Here is a 22,673-nt window from a genome sequence, read left to right as displayed (position 1 = left end):
GGAAGAGGTCCATATTTATTCCCATTCCTAAAAAGGTGATCCAACAGGATGTGGAAACTATCGAACAACATCATTAATATCACACACAAGCAAAATACTACTGAAGATCATTCAAAAACTACTCAAACAGTATACAGATAGGGAACTACCAAAAGTTCAAGCAAGACTTAGAAAAGGCTGTGGTACCAGGGATATCGTTGCTGCTATCAGATGGATCCTGGCTGAAAGCAGAGAATACCAGAAGAATGGCTATTTGTGCTTTATTGACTATGCAAAGTCATTTGACTATGTGGATCATTACAAGTTGTTACTGACATTGAGAAGAATGGAAATCCTAGAACTCTTAATTGTGCTCATAAGAAACCTCTACCTGGATTGGGAGGTTGTTGTGTGAACACAGCAGGGAAACATTTCATGGTTTAAAATTAAGAAGAGAGTGCATCAGTGCTGTATTTTCTCTCCATACCTATTCAATCTGTATGCTGAGCAAATTACTTGAGAAGTTGGACTTTATGAAAAAGAATGTGGCATCTGGATCAGAGGGAAACTCATCAATAACCTGTGCTATGCAGATGTTGTTAAGTGCCATTGAGTCATAAACAACTCATAGCAACTCTGTGAATGAACGTCCTGAACAGGCACGTTTCTCTAAGTTCATAGAGTTTTTGGAGGCAAGCTATTTCGAAAGTGTATGATACAACCTTAATTGCTGAAAGTGGGGAAAACTTGAAGCATCTGTTGAAGAAGATCAAGGAATGCAGCCTTCAATATGGATTGAATCTCAATGTCAAGAAAACAAAGATTCTTACCACTGGACAACGTCATGGTGGATGGAAAAGAGAATGAAACTGTCAACAACTTCATCTTACTTGGATCCACAGTTTTCACGTTTGGTACCAGCAGTAAGGAAATCAGGAGATGTATTGCATTAGGAAAGGCTGCAGTTAAGGATCTCTCCAAAATATTGAGGAGGAATGATGTCAGTTTAAGGACTAAGGTATGTCTAATTTTGGCCATGGTTTTTCTGAATATTTGCTAGGCATTTGATAAATGGACAATGAATAGAGATGACAGAAGAAGAATTGATACCTTTGAGTGTTGGAGAAGAGAACTGAACATCTGATGGGCTCGCAAAAGAACAAATAAATACGTTTTGGAGATAGTGCAGCCAGAGTGTTCTTTGGAGGCAAGAATGATGAAGCTTCACCTCACATGCTTTGAGCATGTTTTTGGAAGGGCTATTCCTATGATGTTTAGAAAGATGGAGGGTCAGCGAAGGAGAGGAAGACTCTCAGCAAGATGGATTGACATGGTGACTGCCTGAATGGGCTCTAATGTGTCAGGAAATGTTCCAGTGGCACAGTATAGGCCATAGTTCAGATCCATTGTTCCTAAGATCGCTATGAATTGTACTCAACTAGATGGCACCTAATAAAAAACAACAATAACAACACTGGCACCTAATAAAAAACAACAACAACACACAAACAGCTATTGTAAAAGATGAAGAAATTGAAGATTTTTGCCAACATTTACAGCCTGACACTGAACTAATATGCAATCAAGATGCATTGATAATTACTGGTAATTGGAAGGTGAACATTGGAAAGATAAATCCATACATATGACCTTAATAATGGAAATGGCACTGGAAATTTCTGAATAGAATTTTGCAAGATCAAGAGCCTACTCTTTTGGAAAATGTTTTTTTGCAGCAACATAAATGGAAATGCTATAGTTTAACATGACTAGATGGAATACACAATAACCATATCAACCACCTCCGTGGAAAGAGACAATGTAGCTCAATATCATCTGTCAGAACAGGAGAAGAGGCCAATTGAAGAACAGATAAGCAATTTCTTTTATTCGGGTTCAAGCTGAAGCTGAAGAAAATGAAAACAAGTCCACAAAAGCCCAAACATAATCTCAAATATGTTGTTATTGTTAAGTGCCATCAAGTCGTAGATGGCTCATAGCGATCCTATGAACAAAACACCTGAACACTAGAGACCATTTCAATGGTCTTTTGATAATACTGATTTATATGCTCAGGAAGACTTTACAGAAGAGGTAGCATTCAACCTAGGTAAATATCACTTAGCATTTATGAAGAAACTGAAGAACAAATTCAAGTCTCAAGTTGCAATACTTAAGGATGCTATGGACAGATTATTGGATGATCCAGGAAGCATTAAAAGAAGATAGAAGGAGTACAAAGAGTCACTATCAAAAAGAATTGGCTGACGCAGAAGAACTTCATGAAGAAGCATATGGTCAAGAGGCAACGGTGATGAAGGAGGAAGTTCAAGCTGCTCTGAAGGAATTGGAAAAAAACAAGGCTCCAAGAATTGACAGCATACCAGTTGACATAATTCAGCAAATTACACTTCCCTGGATGTGCTCACTAGGTTGTGCCAAGAAATCTGGAGGACAACCACCTGGCCAATTGACTGAAAGAGATCTGTGTTTGTTCCCATTCCAAAGAAAAGTGACCCTATAAAGTGCAGAAATTATCAAACAATATCAATATCACATACAAGCAAGATTCTGCTGAAAATTATCCATAAATGAAAGGAACAGCACATCAGCAGAGAACTGCCAGAAGTGCAAAACTGCAAACTGGGTTTAGAAGAGGCTGTGGTAGTAGAATAGTATATCTAATGATAGATGAATTTTAGCTGAAAGCAGAGAGTACTAGAGGAATGTCTATCTGTTTAATTGACTATGCAAGGCATTTGACTATGTGGATCATAACAAACTGTGGCTAATTCTGAAAGGAATGGGAATCCCAGAACACTTGATTGTGCTTATGTGAAAACTATACTTGGATCAGGAGGCAGTTATCAGAAAAAAGCAAGGAAGCACTGCATGATTCAAAATTGGGAAGGTTGTACACTAGGGATGTATCCTATCTCCATACCTTTTCAATCTCTATGCAGAACAGATTATCTAGGAGGTTGGGCTCTACAAGTAGAAATGTGGCATCAGGATAAGAGGAAGACTTAACCAATAACCTGCATTATGCAGATGACACAACCTTGCTTGCTGGAACTGCAGAAAGTCAAGGACTGCAGTATTCAATATGTATTGAAGTTCAACATCAAAAAACAAAGATTCTCACCACTGAGCCGACTGGCAGTACCATGAAGGACAGTGAAGAGATTGAGACTTCAGTTTGGTTGGCTCCACAATCAATGCTCTTGGTACCAGCAGCCAGGAGATCAAAAGACATATTGCATTGGGAAAGTCTGCTGTCAGGGACTGAAGAGCAATGATGTCACTCTAGAGACTAAGGTGTACCTGATCCAGGCCATGGTCTTCATAATTCCTTGTTATGCATCAGAAAGCTGGACAATGACTAGGAATGATAGAAGAAGAAATAATATATTTGAGCTGTGGTGCTGGAGAATAGTATTGAGTATACTGCTAGGAGAACAAACAGGTTTGTCCTGGAGAGGGTTAAACCAGGCTGCTCCTTGGAGGCAGGGATTCTGAAGCTCCATTTGACTTGCTTTGGGCATGTTGCAAGGAGGGACCAGTCCTTGGAGAGGGACATCAAGCTTGGGAGAGTGGAGGGACAGAGCAAGCTAGGAAGACACTTGATGAGATAGATTGACTCAATGACTGGGGTATTGGGGTAAGGTGTGTAGAAATAATAAGGTTGGCACAGGATAGAGCAGGATTCAGAGCTGTTGTACATAAAAAGTTGTTATGAGTTGCAAGCAACTTGCTGGTATATAATAACAACATCATTAATATAACACACAAGCAAAATCCTGCTGGAGATTATTAAAAAATACTGGAACTAGATAGCAAGGAGTTAGAAACAACCTATGTGCCCCTCAACAAACAAATGGAAGGAGAAGCTGTGGTATATTCATACAGTGGAATACTATGCTGCATTGAAAAACAAGGAACTCATGAAATAGTATTCAAAATGGGTGACCCTTGAAGACATTATGCTGAGTGAAATATCTCAGTCACAAAAGGACAAATATTGCATAGTGCCACTGTTGTAAAACAAGACTGACATCGGGGTTGGGGGAAGACTGAGAAAGATGGGATAAATAATGTATACTGCATTGAAACAGATGAGGGAGAAAACTGTTTAAATAAGGATATGTGATTAGGTATTATTGTCATGACAGGAGTCCAGAACGAAGGCAGCATAGTGGAGTGGACCTGGGGGGGAGGGATTGTAAAACAATGAAATAATTTTTCTTTTACTTCTCAAAGAGTAGAGTGTACTTGGGGGGAAGGGTGGGCAGGGAGAAAAGTGCAACAATGAATGAATGGAAATTCAAAGTCTCTGTAAATTTTCATTAAAATTAATAATAATAATAAAGAGAGAAAATACTGGAACTGTACATTACTAGAAAACTATCAGAAATACAAGCTGGGTAATGGCACTAGATACATTATCTCTAATGTCAGATGGATCCTGGCTGAAAGCAAAGAGTACCAGAGGAATGTCTAACTATGCTTCATTGACCATGCAAAGGCATTTGATTGTGTAGATCACAACAAGTTGTGGCTAACCTTGAGAAGAATGAGAATCCTGGAACACTTGATTGTGCTCATGTGAAGCCTATGCTTGGACCAGGAGGCAGTCATCAGGACAAAGCAAGGAAAGCATGGTTCAAAATTAGAAAGGAAATGTGTCAGGGATGCATCCTGTCTCCCAGACTTTTCAATCTATATGCAGAACAGATCATTCAGGAGTCTGAACTTTATAAAGAAGAGTTTGGCATCAGGATTAGAGGGAGACTCAACAACCTGCATTATGCAGATGATACAACCTTGCTTGCTGAAAAAAAGGAGGACTTGAAGCACTTGCTGCAGAAGGTCAAGGACTGTAGTCTTCAATTTGGATTAAGAAGACAAAGATTTTCACCACACTGGGCAGCACCATGATTGATGGAGAAGAGGTAGAGGTTGTTAAAAATTTCAGCTTGCTCAGCTCTACAATCAACAACACTCTTGGCCACCAGCAGTTAGGAAATCAAAAGACAAATTGCGTTGGGAAAGTCTGCTGTCAGAGACTTCTCCAAAGTGTCTGGTGAGTTTGGAAGAAATAAAAAAAAAAATCGAATGGAAGAAAAGAGACTTAGAATTAAGTCAGAATGGAAATGTAACTTGCCAAAAGAAGTACTCAGAGGAAACATTGTACATATTCAAAATGAAGAAAGGTCTAAAAGTGAAAACTCAATCTGATAACTTGGACAAACTCAAGAAGAGCAAAAGAAATCCTGAGATAACAAAGGAAGGGAAATAATAAAGACAAGTTGTTGTTTTTGTTAATGTGCTGTCGAGTCAACTTCAATTCATAGTGACCCTTTGCACAATAGCTCTGAACGACACTCTATGTTGAGCCTATCTCACTGCTTCTAACATACCTTCATTACCTGAGTTACTGTGTCGATTCATCTCATCTTGAATCTTCCTCTTCAGCCCTGTCCCTCCATCCACCCTTTCTAGCATGATGTCATTCTCCATGTTTCCTCCTGGAAACATGTCCAAAGTATATGAGATGGAGCCACAAAATCCTTGCCTCTAAGGAATAGCCTGATTCCACCCTCTCCAGGACAGACATCTTTGTTCTCTTTGCAGTCCACGTACAAAGGACAAGCAGAGGGTGGTAGTGGTGGGGTATGAAATTATAAAGCAGAGAAACAAAATTAAGAAAAACAAGTTGGTTTTTTTAAAAGATCAATAAAATTGACAACTCACTGGTCAAATTAAGAAATGTAAAAAAATAGATGATATAAATGACCATTAAATAAATAAGATATTACAACAAAACCAACTGAGATAAAGGAAATCACAGCAAAATGTTATGGAAAATGAAAATTATACTCTAACAAATTTAAAAACCTAGATGAAATGACACATTTCTAGGCACACACTCCACTGTTTATTTTGGCATTTGAAACAAATCCAAAATATACATTTTTCAACTGCATTTCCATGTACATCTCAAAGTCATCTTTTAAAAATAAGAACTCTATTATCTTTTAAAATGTAACAATTCTTTAAAATCATCAGATGTTTATGAATGTATAATTTCCTTGATATTCTTATATGTAAATTTGGAACGAAATTGTTTCCATTAGGACCCAAACAAGGTACATGCATTGCATTGGCTTATCTCAACATTTTATAATTGATATGCTTTCTCCTTTGTGAAAATTCTTTTGACAACATAAATGTGTATCTCTTTCCTTCTTAGGTATTAAAAATGAGCTATAACAAAGTCAGAAGACTTCAGAAAGATACTTTTTATGGTCTCACGAGTTTGACACGGTTGCATATGGACCACAACAATATTGAGTTTATAAATCCAGAGGTTTTTTATGGACTGACCTTTCTTCAACTGGTACATTTGAAAGGAAATCAGCTAACTAAACTCCATCCAGATACACTTGTCTCTTTGCGCTATCTCCAGATATTTAAAACATCTTTTATCAAGTACCTGTACTTGTCAGACAACTTCCTAACCTTGCTCCCTGAAGAGATGGTCTTAAATATGCCCAAGTTGGAAAGCCTCTATCTTCATGGCAACCCGTGGATCTGTGATTGCTATTTAAAATGGTTGTCTGACTGGATAGTGGAAAAGCCAGGTATCTATATTATTTATATCTTTGTCATAAAAAGAATGGTGGAAACTTGTCTGAAGGTGTATATATAAGTAAAAGGCCAAGGAAATTTAGCTATTTGTTGTGGCAATGGTGTACCATCAGAACAGACCCATAGCTGACTCTCCAGTGGGTTTTCAGAGGCAGTTAATTATACAGGAGGAGACTGCCCATTTCTTCTTCTGTGGAGCAGCTGGTAACCTTGAACCACATGACTTCTGTGTTTGCAGTGCAGCTTCTTGCCACTAGGTCACCAGAGATGTTGTTGTTGTTGTTATGTGCTGTTGAGTCGTTTGCGACTCATAGCGACCCTATGTACAACAGCCCTAAACCTTAATCTATCCTGTGCCAATCGCATAGCCTCTGACACACCCATCCCGATTACCCCAGTCACTGAATCAATCCACCTCATAGACGGTCTTCCCCTCCCCCTTCCTCTACTCTACCCAGCATGATGTCCCTCTCCAAATACCTGTCTCTCCTTGCAACATGTCCAAAGTATGTCAGACGAAACCCCAGAATCTTTGCCTCCAAGGAGTAACCTGGTTTAACCCTCTCCAGGATGAATCTGTTTGTTTTCTTGGCAGTCGATGTAGGAAAGAAAAAAAAAATAAAATCTATACAATGAATGACAATGAATTTCTTTATTCATTAATGAACTAATCATTTTTTGTCAACCCTCTGGGTAAATTTTGGCTACCAAATTTTGGAAAAACTGAGAAATAAGAAATATGTGTGTTACTCTTCACTACTTAACAAGAGCAATGAAAACTCTTCCCTTTTCCTATCCCCTTTCAGTTATTCAGGTAATATACAGACAACCCAACAAACACTAAAGTGTAAAGTATGCTTTCATGGAGCAAGTGGTGCCATGAGTAGCGCAAAATACATTCAGCCATCAACACTCACTGTACATGATATGCAAGAATTCTGTACAGTCCGAGTATCCGGAAATTACTAACAGGGCAGATTAAGGCCTTCGTGGAGTGTGCATTCTTCTGAGGGAACTGGATAAACAAATCATTAAACTATCCATTATTATTCCCAGCTATGTAACTATTTAATTTCAATTAAGTAAGATCTTAAGATAAGGAATTTGGTGGCCTAGTGGTAAGGAGCTGTGCGACCAAGCCAAAGGTCAGCAGTCCAAAACCATCAGCTGCTCTACAGGAGAAAGATGAGCAGTCTCCTCCTGTGTGATCTGCTGCTGCCTCTGAAACTTGCTGTAGAGTCAGTTACAAATCGATTCCCTGCATATCATCAACAACAACTTCTTAAAATAATGACTAGAAGGAGTAGATTTATTTTCATATTAAAGGCATTATTAATTCTCAAAATAATCCAATGCGGTTAGTGATAACATTGTATTTCACAGGTGAGAAAATGGAGAGATAATTTAAGTAATTGGTTCAGAATGATACATGAATAGGTGATTGCTCTTGTTAAACCATGACTCATAGCAACCTTCTGAAAACGAAATTGGAACCTTACTCTATCTTGTGAGGTGCTCTATCCTGGACATATTCCAACCCATTTTTACAGTGCCAATCCATCTCCTTGAGGGTCTTCTTTTCTTTCTCTGAGCCTTTACATTTTCCAGCATGATGTCTCATTCCTATTATGATAAGTTTCAGTAAACAATAGAAGAGAAATCTGAAGACTGGCAGGCAGTTTCCACTGTCCATACCCTTAACCATTGCTGCTATTGACCCTCCGATAGATTTGTTAGTTTCTATCTAACTTCTTTCCACAAATATTTGAGTTTGTAAAATTCATTAATTGATTATCTCCTATGTACTTAGAACTTTAAAAAAGAATAAAGGAATGTTCATGTCCTCAAGCCTCAGAAGGAATTCTTGAGGCATATGAAGAGATAATTTACTAGGTAGTCTTCCAAAAGTGTGATCAAAGTGGCAACATGAGGATTAGAGCAATTGCTCTGCTTCTACTTTAAAGATTTCATAGAAGTGGTGATCTTTGACTTCAATGAGAAGGGAGAGATAATGGTTTCAAAGATGGATTAGCCAGCTTTCCGTCAGAAGAGTTGTTCCATGTTTAACCACTCAGCAGCTAACCAAAAGGCTGATGGTTTGAACCCCCAAGCAGGACTGTGGGAGAAAGATGTGGCTATCAGCTTCCCTCAAGGTTTGCAGCCATTAAAATGTTAGGGGGCAATTCTACTCCAGTCTAGACAGGTTCACCATGACTTGACACGAGCTTCAGCAGACAATAAAATCATCTACTCTGTACAGCTATTTCTTAATTCTAATTTAGACTATTTCATGAAAATATATTTCCTATTTAACTTTTTTTACACACTAATCTTCACTGTAATGTTACCTTTAAAAAAAAAACTATGTTGTTGAAAACCTGCTTGGAGGGTCAGCTATGAGTTGGTTCTGATTCAACACACACAACAACAACAGCTAGGCATTAACGGAAGAGGGTATGTGAAAGAGCAAGTATGTGGAAAAATATGGTATAAATAATGAAGAGTCCTTGGGTGTTTAAAAGAATTAATACATTTATCTGCTTAACATAAGGCTGGAGGTTGTATCCACCCAGAGGCACTTTGGTAAAAAGGTCGGGGAATCTACTTCTAACAATCATCCATTGAATGCTTACAGATCACTGTTTACTCTTATAGACATGGAGTGTATACCATGATTTTTAGTAGATAACCACAATTGATTACTGAACAAGATATGGCAAAGTTCAGGAATTAAAAGTATTTCTGTGTGACTGGAATATAGCATGGTGGATCAGGTGCTAGTAACAGAAAGCTTGCCAAGATGTGAGCATAATTCTGTGATTAAGCCAGGGATCTGCCATACTCTCTGCCATACTAGGGTCTGAGCCTAGAGTTTGATGAGCAGGTAGAGGTCACAATTGCCTTGTAAGTAGATGGAAATGCTGAAAGATTTTCAGACTTGCCAGCTACCTCCTCTGTGAAAATCTAGACCATGAAATTTGATGAAGATAAGAATGCTGATGTTTTCTTAATGCTACTTTTGAAATACACACGGAGAATTTGGATCCTTGGTTGGAAAGACATCCTTTGGTATTTGAGAACTGTGAATTGTGTGGAACAATGATGGGGCCACTCTGGAAAATTAGATCTTCTGAGAAGTCCAATGCAGGTGATACTGAGGGGACTTTACTAGAGCTTCTCGATAAGACAGAATGGGAAGAAAGACTTGACAGTCTGTTTCTTTTTTTATTGTATTATTTTTACATGTACCTTCAAATCAGATCTGACTGGTACAGGAGGAGATTGCCCCCTCCTTCTCCAGCAGAGCATCTGGTGGATTTGAACTGTGTACCTCTAGGATTGCAGTGCAGCGTCTTGCCACTAGGCCACCAGAGCTCCCTGACAGTCTATTTCTGAACATAATAAAATAAAATAAAAAGAAATAAAAGTGAAAACTCTATGCCTCACAACTAATTACAGAGGCAAAGTCAGACAGAGATTACCATAAATTGGAGGCCAACCTAATAGTAGCTAACAAGAAGAATTATTATGTTTTTTTCTTAAATGTCTTATCCCTTGCATTATATAGGAGAATCTACATGGATAGCTTGAAAGTCCCAGGAGGATTTCATTTAAAGTATAACTCTATACATCTTATTTTTTTTATTGGGAAAAACATATTGGGGGTACAAGGAGGTGAGGGTTGGGGGCAGAAGGGTGAGGATGGACCAGGATGAAGTTGCAGAGCTGCACAGTTTGGTCGGTGTGGGGAGCAGGTGAAGGAAATGATGAGGGTCCAGTGGAGACCAGATGCTACAGAGGAATGACAAGCATTTTCCAATAGTAATTAAACCAACTGTCTTATTGATTTGGGAATTGGATGCCGACTCTCTGGCTTCTTCATGCCGAACAGGGGCGTCGATGTAAAGGGGGGAAGGGAGGACCCTTTATCACCTTACTGGTGGTCTTGGGTTAAAACTGCTTGCCTTCTTACTCTGTTAGAAGATATTTACCTGTCATTTGCTCCCCTCTGGACTGCAAAGTGTTTTCCCAGGTGGGTCCAGTGAGGATGGCTGGTTGAACCCAGAGGCTCCGGCTCCATCCTCCTTTGCTTCCTTAGCTGTCAGTTGTATTTCCTTTTTGTCACTGGCACTGGGTTCAGGGTCAATTCTGGAGTAAAACTCAGAGTTAAGGTTACCTATAGGAAAGGGAGCAAACCTAGAGAGAACAAACTCATGAGTTACAAATAGAAGGGCTTTGAGGGTGTTGCTTTCAGGTTTACTGGTGGGGTGGGGGGAAGGGTGGCAGAAGGTGGCCTAGGTAACATTCTCTGGATACCCTAGGCATTCTTTTTTTTTTCTTCTCCTTCCCCACCCAGGGGTCAGATGGCACAATCTGGGGACTGAGGAGCTCACCCTGAGGGCCGTGGTGGCTCGCCCCGAGCTGGGGGCCGAGGGCAGCCCATCCCGAGCAGGGCAACACCCCCCAGGAGCTGGCTGGTATACTCCCCCTCCAATTGCCCCTACCCCAGACTGGTCCCCTCACTTGACTGAGGACTCTGTGGTCAGGGATAGTGTTTCCAATTCCAGCACTGCCACTTTTACCCCCACCCCCATAAGTGGGCATACTATATTTTGAAGTAGGTGTCACTGCCCTCCCCCTTTATATATGATAAAGGGAACCTGAGAATTGTGAACAGACTCCCCCCAGGTCTAACCATCTTTTGGCAGAAGCATTCAACAGAACAAAATATGTGGTGCATTTAGGATGTCAGTCCTCTTGTGCATGCTGCCACTGTTAAGGTCATCAGACACACAGTGACTTTCAGCAATCCATTGCATAGGTAATCGTCCTCTTTGGCCTTTCCAATGCATAGGTAATCATCTTTTTTGGCCCATTTCTCCTTGGGAATCCTTGAATTCCTGTTGTTGAGCCTCGATCTTCACTGAGGGCCAGTCATCAACTGTTTAAGTGTTCAATTATCAATAAGCCGAAGTCTGTGGAAGGTCATAATGGCCCTGCTTTAAGTGGTTCGCTGCTCCCGCAGCTCACCACTCTGTCTCTGCCTCCGCCGCCATCTTGGATCTTATACATCTTATTCAAGTTCTCAGGGAACAGTGTTTTAAATAGCCTCAAGAGAGGAGTACTTTAAAATTACCAGATTTACAATATCTAAGTATTTGAAGGAGGAGGATTTTATGATTTGAAAGGATCTATCTAGGCTGTGTCAAATTTTTTTAGTTACATCACCCTCGGAGAGGATATACTTTGAAGCTCTTCTACACAGCAAATAATAGTCTTCACAATCTGAGTCTTGATTATATCAGCCTCAGTTCCTTCCCTCTCCCAGAAACCTTGATTCACACATCTGGGTCTTAACATAATTCAGTTCCATGAGAGGAGGAAAGCCTAATGTGCCCATTAATATTGCTTCCTCACATTGAGAAGTGAAACCAGTGAGGTACAGGGCACAAATCATAACAATGATAATCACAAGAAGGAGGGAATGTTCAGTTCTCTCAGAGATACTTCAGAAGAAAAGCCTTGTGACTTCCTTCTGGAGACAAAAGTCATTGAAAACTCAACCCTGTCACACACGGGGTCACTATGAGTCAGACGTAATTCAACAGCAACTGTTTGTTTGTTTTTTTTAAATGGATATTATATTTTAGCCAGATACGTTCACAATACTTTCCTGTTTTAGAACTCCACTGAAAGACAAGAAATGTAAAAATCTCTCGATGTTCTGTTAAATATGGGGGAAACTCCAAACCCTACAAAAGCTACTTATTAAAAATGATCAAATGTTAATTCATATCAAAGCCATAATTCATAATAATTAAATCGTTCTTTCCCCCCCTAGATATGATAAAATGCAAAAGAGACAGAAGTGCCTCCAGTCTTCAGCAATGCCCAGTTTGCATGAACCCCAGGGCCTCCAAAGGCAAGCCCTTTACCATGGTCCCGACTACAGCTTTCCTATGTGTCAAGCCAACTATTGACCCATCCCTGAAAGGTCACAGCCTGACTGTTCTGGAAGACAGCACTTCTGCTTCTATTTCTCCCTAAGATTTCATGGCACCTTTTGGCTCCCTTACCTTAAATGTGACAGACCAGTCTGGCAATGAAGCTAAGGTGGGCTGTACCATCCAGAAACCGTCAAGGACATCATCCATCAGGTTCACTGAAGAAAATGACTACCTTGTGTTAAACATGTCATTTTCTACATTTCTCATTTGTAACATAGATTACAGCCACATTCAACCAGTATGGCAAGTTCTATCTTTGTATAGTGATTCTCCTCTGATACTAGAAAAAAAAAAACCCACGTAATTACTGAACTACCACAGCTCTGTTGTAAGTATAAACAGGTGGTTTCTAAGCCTAAAGACATTTTCACCAGCATAGAGGCTGATCTCAGAACAGAACCCTCATGGTTAATGCAAGACCTAATTTCCTTGCAACTGAACAGAACTACTACCACCCTGAGTACATTGCATACGCACTATACAAGTTATGGTCAAATAACTTTGTCCAGGACAGAGATGAGGCCTGTGAAACACAAATGGACCATGATTTCTAGGTATAACAATACCAAGCTTCAACATACAGTTTTGCTTGGTGGGACCACTGTACTTGACTACCCAGGCCAAGGAGACCCCATCCCACATTTAGTGTGGCCTTTAGCCAATGGGAGTAAAGTGAAAGCCCCTTATGCTAGTGAAGTTGGACGAATTCTAATCGATAAAAGGGGAAAACTGAAACTTCAGATGGCTAATAGTTTTGACACAGGTTTATACCATTGCATAAGCACTAATTATGATGACGCAGATATTCTCACTTATAGGGTAACTGTAGTAGATCCTGATGTGGGAGTTCATCATGAAAATGGGGCTCACCACATAGTTTTTATTAATGAGACACTTGACCTTCCATGTCATTCTACTGGTATCCCAGATGCCTCTGTTAGCTGGGTTATTCCCAGAAATACAGTTCTCTATCAGTCGTCAAAAGACAAGCAAATTCTTAAAAATGGCACATTAAGTATATTACAGGTCACCCCAAAAGACCAGGGGCATTATCACTGTATAGCAGCCAACACATCAGGGGTTGATCTTTTGATTTTCCAAGTTTCAGTCAAAATGGAAGGACAAAGACCAGTGGAACAAGATGCAGGAACAGATGGCTCTGGACTTGATGAACCCAATCCCACTGTTTATCCTCAGGAATCACTAGCTGTCCAGCTCCCTAAATCCACTCCAATGGAGGCTGAGGTTAGAAAACAAGCATGGAGCACAAATAAGCAGCACAACTATCGGGAGCTAAAACACAGGCGATGTGGAAATTTGACAAATCGATGTTTTAGGGTGCATAGGAGGCAGTTTCTTCCCTCTGCACAGAGAATTGACCCACAACATTGGGCAGTACTTTTGGACAAAGTTAAAAAAAAACTCTGCCCCAGAGAAACAAGAAAATATCACAAGACAGCTGACTTCACCAGTCACGCAAGTCCTAAAAGTACCTGGTGAAGAATCAGCTAGCTCGGGTATGCTCCCTCCGGATGAAGAATTTACTGATCTGACAGCAAAAGTGCCAGATGTCCCTGCAAGGACAGTTACTGCTGATTCTAGAACAATACTTAGTAGCCCTGTGATGGATTTAACTTCTAGCACTGAAGTATCTCCAATTATGAGTACACAAATTCTACCACCTGAAAAATCTATAGATGTCAACCTATATAATGCCATTAAAGCTACAGCCACGCCAAAGAATGGAAATCCAACAACCACAACACAAAACACCATCAAACAAAATTCACATACTATTTCCCCTCTACTTTCTGGAACAACTAGAGTTCAGAACATGGACCAGATGGAAAGCAATAGAGAATATTTTCAAAATATACCCTCAGTAATAGTGGGGACTATGATCAATGATGTCAGTAACAAAGTATTTAGTAATGTTAACAGTAAAGTTGGTGCTTTTTTGGTATCAGTAAATCCCACAAGTGATGATCAGACATCTGGAAAAATAACTAGCATATCCAAGAGAAATAATTTCTACTCCAAAGGTACTCAAACACTGAGCCTCTCTCAATACCCTACACAACCAGACACCACTACTAAGTTCCAGATTTCTAGAAATAGTACAACTAATATTACACTTTCCAGACACTTTGGGAGACAGAGGAAAATTGGGGCCAGAGCAAGAATTATCAACCAATATAGAACTCCAGTTTTTAGACGGCATAGATACAGCTTTGTGAGACCAAGATTCAGAGATTCTTCTGAAGACAGCTCTACTACATTTTCAGCCAGCAAGTTCAGTTTGACGTGCCCATCTTGTTCTCCCACAGACAGTCATGCCCCTGGTACCATAACACTGCCTTTTCCAAGTTCTTCACTGGTCACTCTCTTCCAAGCTGATATTGCCACAGTCACATCTGAACAGTCTATAATGATACACCAGAATCCATCATTGCTATTCGACAGAAAACTACTACATACTGAGAAAACAACAGCCACAATCAAACCCTTCAGTGCTGAAAATATTCGAGTGACTCCAACTGGTGCAGCCAGGATGTATGCCCTAAAACCTATATATGGAAAAACGCTTATAATGAGTACTGGTCTCCCAAATGTCCCAAGGACTTATGAAACTAAAAGGGATTCATTGATTAAATCACCACCTCCAGACTCCATCACTAAACCATCTATGACTGGTACTATAGCCATTACGAGAAGAAAAGTTCCCTGGAATCACAGATTTAGAAAAAACTATTTTCAAAAAAAGATATTAAAGAAACAGCAAAGATTTGTTTCCAAAAATAGCACAGCCTCACCAGTTCTAAATACGCTCCCTGCTTTTCCTACATATAATAAGGCTTCTTCCTTCCGTTTAACCACATCCTCGATAAGTGTGATGCAGATGCCATCTGTAACACTAGCTCTAACTCATCATACTAGAACTGAAACACAAAGCCCAAGAAGTCTCTTAGAGATGAAGGAGCAGCCACTCCCATCCCTTCACTCAACAGCAGATCATATTGCAAGCAATGAATCACATACCACAAACTTCATATCAAAGCAAATAGGCATGCTGACAGCTTCCCTAACTGCCTTTACATCTGACACTATCAGTAAACTCCAGACAGTCAGACCTGAAATCCAAAACGTACAAAGACAAAAGGAGCCACTGAAGAACAGGAACAACCCAAACGACTCTCCCGCACAGCGTCCTGACGTCACTACAGCTACTGCTGAGGTGGCTGGTGTGCTCACCACAGGCAAAGCTTCCAGCACGTCCACTGTCTCTGCTTTTACTCATTCATCCCTAGAAAATCCAATAAATATCTCAAGCACAACTGGTTTTCACTCAGAAACTTTTAGTCTGACAGATAGAACTGAAGAACTAAATCAAGGAAGTACTCAGATTTCAACAAGCACAGCTGAGTCTGAAACAACTCTCTACCAAACACCACCACAGTAACACAGCCAGGGGAATAACCAGCAGACGTTCAACTGTGCCACTGTCCCTGAAGAGTTATGCCACTCTCATGCCAAGTCCCATTCATCTCTTCAACCAAAGGGCACTTACTGACACTACGGCACGTCCTGTTTTCACGATGATGGTAAATACAGTGGTCAAACCACCTGAGTCCTCAAGGCATGATGCTAATCCAGGCCAGTTGGCTGCAGAGGTTACAACACCGCCTATGGTTCACCCAAATGCCAAAGTCACAACTGGAACCACATTACATTCTACTCCTGTGACGTCATTAATCACGGTTAAACAACAGGTGTCCAAGCGGACACCTTCTCCCCGGTCAGAAAACCAATTTTGGCACAAGTTATACCCAGAAATTGCTAGAGCAGGCAAAAGTCCAGTGGTAAGCATGCTACCCACTTCAGGTTTGCCAGAGGACACCACTCCTACATCAAATTGGGATGAGAAGACCCAAGCGAAGAGAAACTTTGCAAAGATACAAGTTAAAAAAAATAATTCCTTCTGAATTTCTTACTGTTGATTTGTTGTCTAGGAATACATATGAAAAACCTAGAATAGTTGGAGGGAAAGCTGCAAGTTTTACTGTTCCTGCTAACTCAGATGTCTTCCTACCCTGTAAAGCCATTGGAAACCCCCAGCCCACCATCCACTGGACCAGAGTTTCATCAGGTATTTGAAACTGTTCCATATCATTGAGTTTTCTATAGTTATAAAACAAAGAAAAAGATTGTGTTATATCCTTGGGTAACCTATTCAGAGACTCAATACCAGTTTCAGATTTTTTCCATGACATTTAAAATACTAACATTCTCATTTGACCCTACCATTTTTTGCTCATTAAAATGTTTTAAAATATATATTAAGAATCTTTTTTAAATGTTTTGAAAGCAGACCTCAACTGATGAGAGTTTAAAAGAGAGAATGGCCATTATGTTTCTATGGGTTTTGAATTATGAGCATATGAATATAAAATCCTAGGAAAAATTTTAGTAGTAATCTGAGGACTATCTGTCCTAATTTTATTTTTATAATATACTTATTTTCAGCAGCTTAACAAAAAGATTGCTTCCCTCTTGAGATTACCAGTTGAACAAATTATATTTTTAACTAAACTTGGATGATTTATCACTGTATTTCTTTTTCTTACCAGGACTTGATTTGTCTCAAAGGAAACAGAATAGCAGGTTTCAGGTGCTTCCTAATGGTACTCTATCCATTCAGAGTGTGGACGTTCAGGACCAAGGACAGTACCTGTGTTCAGCATCCGATCCCTTTGGCATGGACCGTCTTCATGTCACCTTGTCTGTGGTTTCCTATCCTGCCAGAATCCTGGAGAAACATACTAAGGAACTCACAGTTCATTCTCCAAGTATGGTGGAGCTAAAGTGCAAAGCTGAAGGTAGGCCCAACCCTATGATTTCCTGGATTCTGGCAAACCAAACAGTGGTTTCAGAATCCTCTGAAGGAAATAGGCAGGCCTTGGTGAAATCTGATGGAACATTGGTCATCCATAATCTCAGTGTTTATAACCGTGGCTTTTACAAATGCATAGTAAACAACTCAGCTGGGCAGGACTTGCTGCTGGTTAAAATATAAGTCATTGCAGCCCCACCTGTTATTCTAGAACAAAAGAGGCAAGTCCTTGTGGGGACGTGGGGTGAAGATTTGAGACTGCCTTGTACTGCAGAAGGAACTCTCCAGCCCAGCATTCACTGGGTCCTCACTGACGGCACGGAAGTGAAACCCTTGCAAGTTTTAAATTCCAGGTTCTTATATTCGAATGGAACTCACTATATTAGAAATGTGACCTCTTTGAACAGCGGCACTTACGAATGCATTGCTACCAGCTCTACTGGCTCAGAAAGAAGGGTGATAGTGCTTGTGGTGAAAGAGAAACACACCATTCCCAGGATAGAATTTGCATCCCAGAAATGGACTGAAGTGAATTTGGGGGACCAGTTACTACTGAACTGCTCAGCTACTGGAGAACCCAAGCCCCAAATAATCTGGAGGTGTCATAGACCAGTGGCACAGGTAAACACATGTCATTGTGCTGAAATCTTACTCTATCTGTGTAATATTCTCTATCTACTGTGAAGTGGAAAAAGAGATACACTGATCCTCATAGCAATTCACTGTACCCACAAATTCTGCACACAAAGGAGCACTTTCAAAGAGAGAGGTGATCCTTTTGATGTCATCTAGAATATGAAAGCCGAGCTTTTTAAAAAAAATCGTAATTGACTCTAAGGGTCACCTTCTTATTTTGTTTATAGAATTTAATACAGGATAAAAGTTTCATTTATTTACAGTTTTTAAAAAGTAATTGCAAACATATTTATATTAACTCTATCCTAAATGGTCTTTGCAATTACTTGCTATGTATGCATCAGAAAGCTGGACAATGACTAAGGATGACAGAAGAATCATTTATGCCTTTGAGTTGTGGTGCTGGAGAAGAATATCGAGTATACCATGGACTGCTAGAACAAACAGGTTCATCCTGGAGAGGGTGAAAGGAGGCTGCTCCTTGGAGGCAAGGATTCTAAACTCCATCTGACCTACTTTGGGCATATTGCAAGGAGGGAACAGTCCTTGGAGAGGGACATCATGCTTGGAAGGGTGGAGGGAGAGCATAAGAGAAGAAGACCTGGATGAGATGGATTGACTCAGTGACTGGGATAATGAGGCTAAGTGTGTCAGACAATGAGGTTGGCTCAAGATAGAGCACGGTTCAGAACTGTTGTATATAGGATCACTATGAGTTGCAAAGCAACTCAATGGCACATAACAACAACAAATAGTACTATACTTTGTTTAGAATTACTCAGAGTCTTATATTGACTTGTGGTATAACCAGAGCATAAATTCTTATTTCCATAAAATTGCAAGACCCTTTTTGAAGTTACATCCATTATTATCAAACTCTTCCTGATCCTATGCCATTCTTACAGTCTGTCTTTTGTGTAAGCCAATTCTGGCCTCTTCTCTGCTCTCTACTTTTCAAAATGTGATGTTCTTTTTAGGAGTAGCTCCTCCCAATAGTATGTCCATAGTATATGAGATGAAGCAAGGATGCACTTTGCTACATTTTTTTCCAAGAGATTTGTTCTCTTGGCAGTCCATAATATATTAAATATTCTTTGCCAAAACCATGGTTATAGCTTATCAAAAATTCACTTGGCTGTTGAATGGAATGATTTCTTGTGACCCTGTGTGTACAGAGCAGAACTGTATGCCCTGAGGTTTGAAAGGGCCGATTTTTTTAATCAATCTCCAGGCCTTTATCTGTGGATGTGTCTGCTTGGGTGAGCTCTAACCTCTAACCTTCTAGTGAGTAGCTAAGTACACTAACCACACTGTACCATCCCGAGACTCCAATTATAGCTTACAAGAGGTATCAATTTTGGTATTTATATCATTTATGCAGTCCTCCCCCCATAAAATATCAGAAAAAAGAGAGATAAGTATTTCCATTTAAAAAATATTTACTTATTGTAATAAAAACATGAATGGCAATCCAATGGGGATCCATGGGAGCAGAAGGGTGAAATTGGTTGGGATGAAATCACAGGGTTGCATAATTTGGTGGATGGAGGGAGTAGGTAAAGGAAATGAGAAAAATCCAGCAGGGACCAGAAAAGACAGAATAAAGATGGCCACAGTCCAATAGTGATTAGTCTTTTTTTTTTTTTTTAAACAAAGAGATGTCTTTTTTATTGTGGGTTTTGCATTTGGAAATAGGGGTACAAACTCTCTGGCTGCTTCAGCTGAACAAGGGCATTGAAATCAAGGGGCAATAAGGTCCACTTTAACGCTTTACTGGTTGTCTTGATTTGAAGCTGCATGCCTTCTTGCTCTATTAGAATATACTTTCATAGTGTTTTCTGTCCTCTGGACTGCAGGTGTTTGTGTGGGTGAGTCCAGTGGGAGTGGCTGGCTGAACTTTGAGGCTTCATCCACCTTCATTTCCTTAGCTAGCTGTTATATTTCCCTTTTGTCTCTGGAACTGGGCTCAGAGTTCAGGTTCTGGGATGACTCAGTGTTCAAGTTACCTATAGAAAAGAGAGTAAACTTAGGGAAAAGGGATTTATAGATTTACTAAGGAGGAAATGGAGGAAAATGGCTTAGATAAAATTCCTCATACACACCAGGTGACTTTCCCCAGGGGCTGGGTGGCTCTCCTCAGGGTCGCCTCTCCCCAGGGGAAACATTTCCATTTTATGTGTTTGTTAGTGGCAAGTATCTACGCAGGAAAAGGTGTGCCCAAGAGATAAGGATTCATTAAAATTAATAAAACAAAAACGAACCAAACTCCTGCTAAAAGCAGAAGAGATCTCATGAGTGTTACAAGTAGTTGCTCTTCCATACAGTCCATGAGTTCCTACTTTGCAATCTTTAATTAAAAAATGTTAGTTTTTCAAATAATATCTAGTAATCAAATTATCTGATTAATAAGCTAAATTAAGTTTATATATCAAACTTTAGGGAGCTCTGATGGTCTAGAGGCAAGAAGCTGTGCTGTAATCACGAAGGCATGTGTTTTGAGACCACCAACTGCTCCACGGGAGATGGATGGGTCTGAAAACCCGCTGGAGGGTCAGCTACAGGTCGATTCTGACTCTGTGGTACCTAACAACAACAAAGTATAAATGGGAAATTTAGAAGCTGTCTTTGTTATCTATCCACTACACATGCAATGTGTCAAAGTTTTCACAGTAACATGCCATCCGCTTGACATTTGTGTTACCGTACTATATATTTTTGCCTTTAAGTCATTGTAACTAATACTGAATGTAAGGTTTATTTTCTGAAATCAGTGTATGTCAAATGCCACAGCTAGTAAAATATGATTCTCATATATAGAGACTGCTTTTTATACTGTACAATGAGAATGTAATTTTCACTACCAATGCAGAAAGTAGCACAAACAGTGGAGAAGGCGTCACACTTGAGCTGGAAAGAACACATTCAAAATATAGGTTGTAAATATAAGGTCTAAAACATTCATTATGCAGTAAGACAATTTTAGAAAATGTAATTTTTTTTTTTTTATCAGGGGTTAGGGGAAAAAATTAAGGGACTATCTTGTAAAGTTAATCCTAAGGAGTTTGGAAAAGATTTTTTTGTTTTTTTATTTTGTGTGCGTGTACCGTCAAATCAGATCTGACTGGTACAGGAGGATATTGCGCCTCCTTCTCCGGCAGAGCATCTGGTGGATTTGAACCGTGTTCCTCTGGGATTGCGTGCAGCTTCTTGCCACTAGGCCACCAGAGCTCCCCTGGAAAAGGTTTTAAAACAAAGTATTGTTACTATGTGCTGTCAAGTCAGAACTGACTCATTGGTGACCTTTCCATGGATTTTCAGAAGCTGGAAATCACACAGAAGGTGACTTTCTCTGGTGAAGCAGCTGGTGGATTCTAACCCCCATTTTTGGATTGGCAGTGCAAATCTTTTTCCAGAAGGCCACCAAAACTCCCTAAAACAAACTGGTGTTCTTATGTAGCATTGAGTCAGAAAAAACTCCTAACTGACCCTCCAGCCGGTTTTCATAGGCTATAAATTGCACAAGATTGTCCATCCTTCTCATGTGGAACAGCTGGTGCATGTGAACCCTGTGCCTGTGGGACTGTACTTAACACTAAGCCACGAGAGCTCCCTAAAACAAAGCCTTAGCACTCCAGAATGAGTTCTGACCAGTTTTTTGGCGAAATTCTGTAATGAAATTAGATAAACTCTCTATTTTAAAATTTTTATATTGGTTTTCTTACAAAGTTTGTACATATTGTGTTTCACACATTTTTTCCATTCAAATTTTGTTTTATATGATCATGCTTATTCATTATTTTATAAAATTAATTAACATTGAACTATGCCCACCACTGCCCTGTCTTACCAGATCCCTGCCAGATTTTTCTCATGCATCCTCTCTAACATTTATTGCTTGCTGTTCTGTTCGACTTTGCCATTGCTACAGGGGTGAGATTGTATCTCATTGTGGTTTTGAACAGCAGCTCTCTTATTGTCAGTGATTTTGAGCATGACTCATGTTGCCCATCTGAATATCTTCATCTGTGAAAATTCTTTCCATTTCTTTTGATCATTTTGTAAACCAACTTTAATTACGGATGATCCAAGTCCACACCACAGTGCCCCAAATAAGCAAAATTCTTTTATAAAATTCTACTTATCATCACCTAAGAAGCCTGTCTCGATTTTTTTTTTTTTTCATCTGAGACTTAGAACATGGTATAGTGGCAAGAAGTTGCACTGCAATCCCAAAGGCATGTGGTTTGATGCCACCAGCTGCTTCTCTGGAGAAGGACTGGCAATCTCCTCCCGTGCGATTAACTGCCTCTGAAAACCCACTGGAGGATCAGCTATGAGTCGGTTCCAACTCAATGGTATGCAACAGCAGCAATCTTCACTGTAGATTAGTTTCACTGTATCTTGTGCAATGTATGCTTCAGTGTAGAGGTGTATTTTTCTCTCCTTGGGACCTTTCTTAGCAGCACCTGGGCTTGGTGCAGTTGCAGGGCTGCAGGGCTGCTATACCC

The 22,673-nt window shown here is 39.9% G+C and overlaps 1 protein-coding gene across 1 annotated transcript in view; it reads left to right on the top strand.

Annotated features, from left to right (window-relative positions):
• Nucleotides 1–22,673, top strand: part of IGSF10 (immunoglobulin superfamily, member 10) — a 40,177-nt gene that overhangs the window by 12,667 nt on the left and 4,837 nt on the right. Inside the window, 8 exon segments of the mRNA XM_006900050.1 lie at nt 6,233–6,623; nt 12,473–12,927; nt 12,930–14,051; nt 14,053–16,077; nt 16,079–16,600; nt 16,602–16,785; nt 17,267–18,128; nt 18,130–18,150. Of these exon segments, the coding sequence (XP_006900112.1) occupies nt 6,233–6,623; nt 12,473–12,927; nt 12,930–14,051; nt 14,053–16,077; nt 16,079–16,600; nt 16,602–16,785; nt 17,267–18,128; nt 18,130–18,150 (5,582 nt within the window).

Source organism: Elephantulus edwardii, unplaced genomic scaffold, assembly GCF_000299155.1.
Source record: "Elephantulus edwardii isolate Elephantulus edwardi_28Jun2011 unplaced genomic scaffold, EleEdw1.0 scaffold00272, whole genome shotgun sequence".
Lineage (NCBI taxonomy): Eukaryota > Metazoa > Chordata > Mammalia > Macroscelidea > Macroscelididae > Elephantulus > Elephantulus edwardii.
This window is presented reverse-complemented; position numbering and strand designations above follow the sequence as displayed.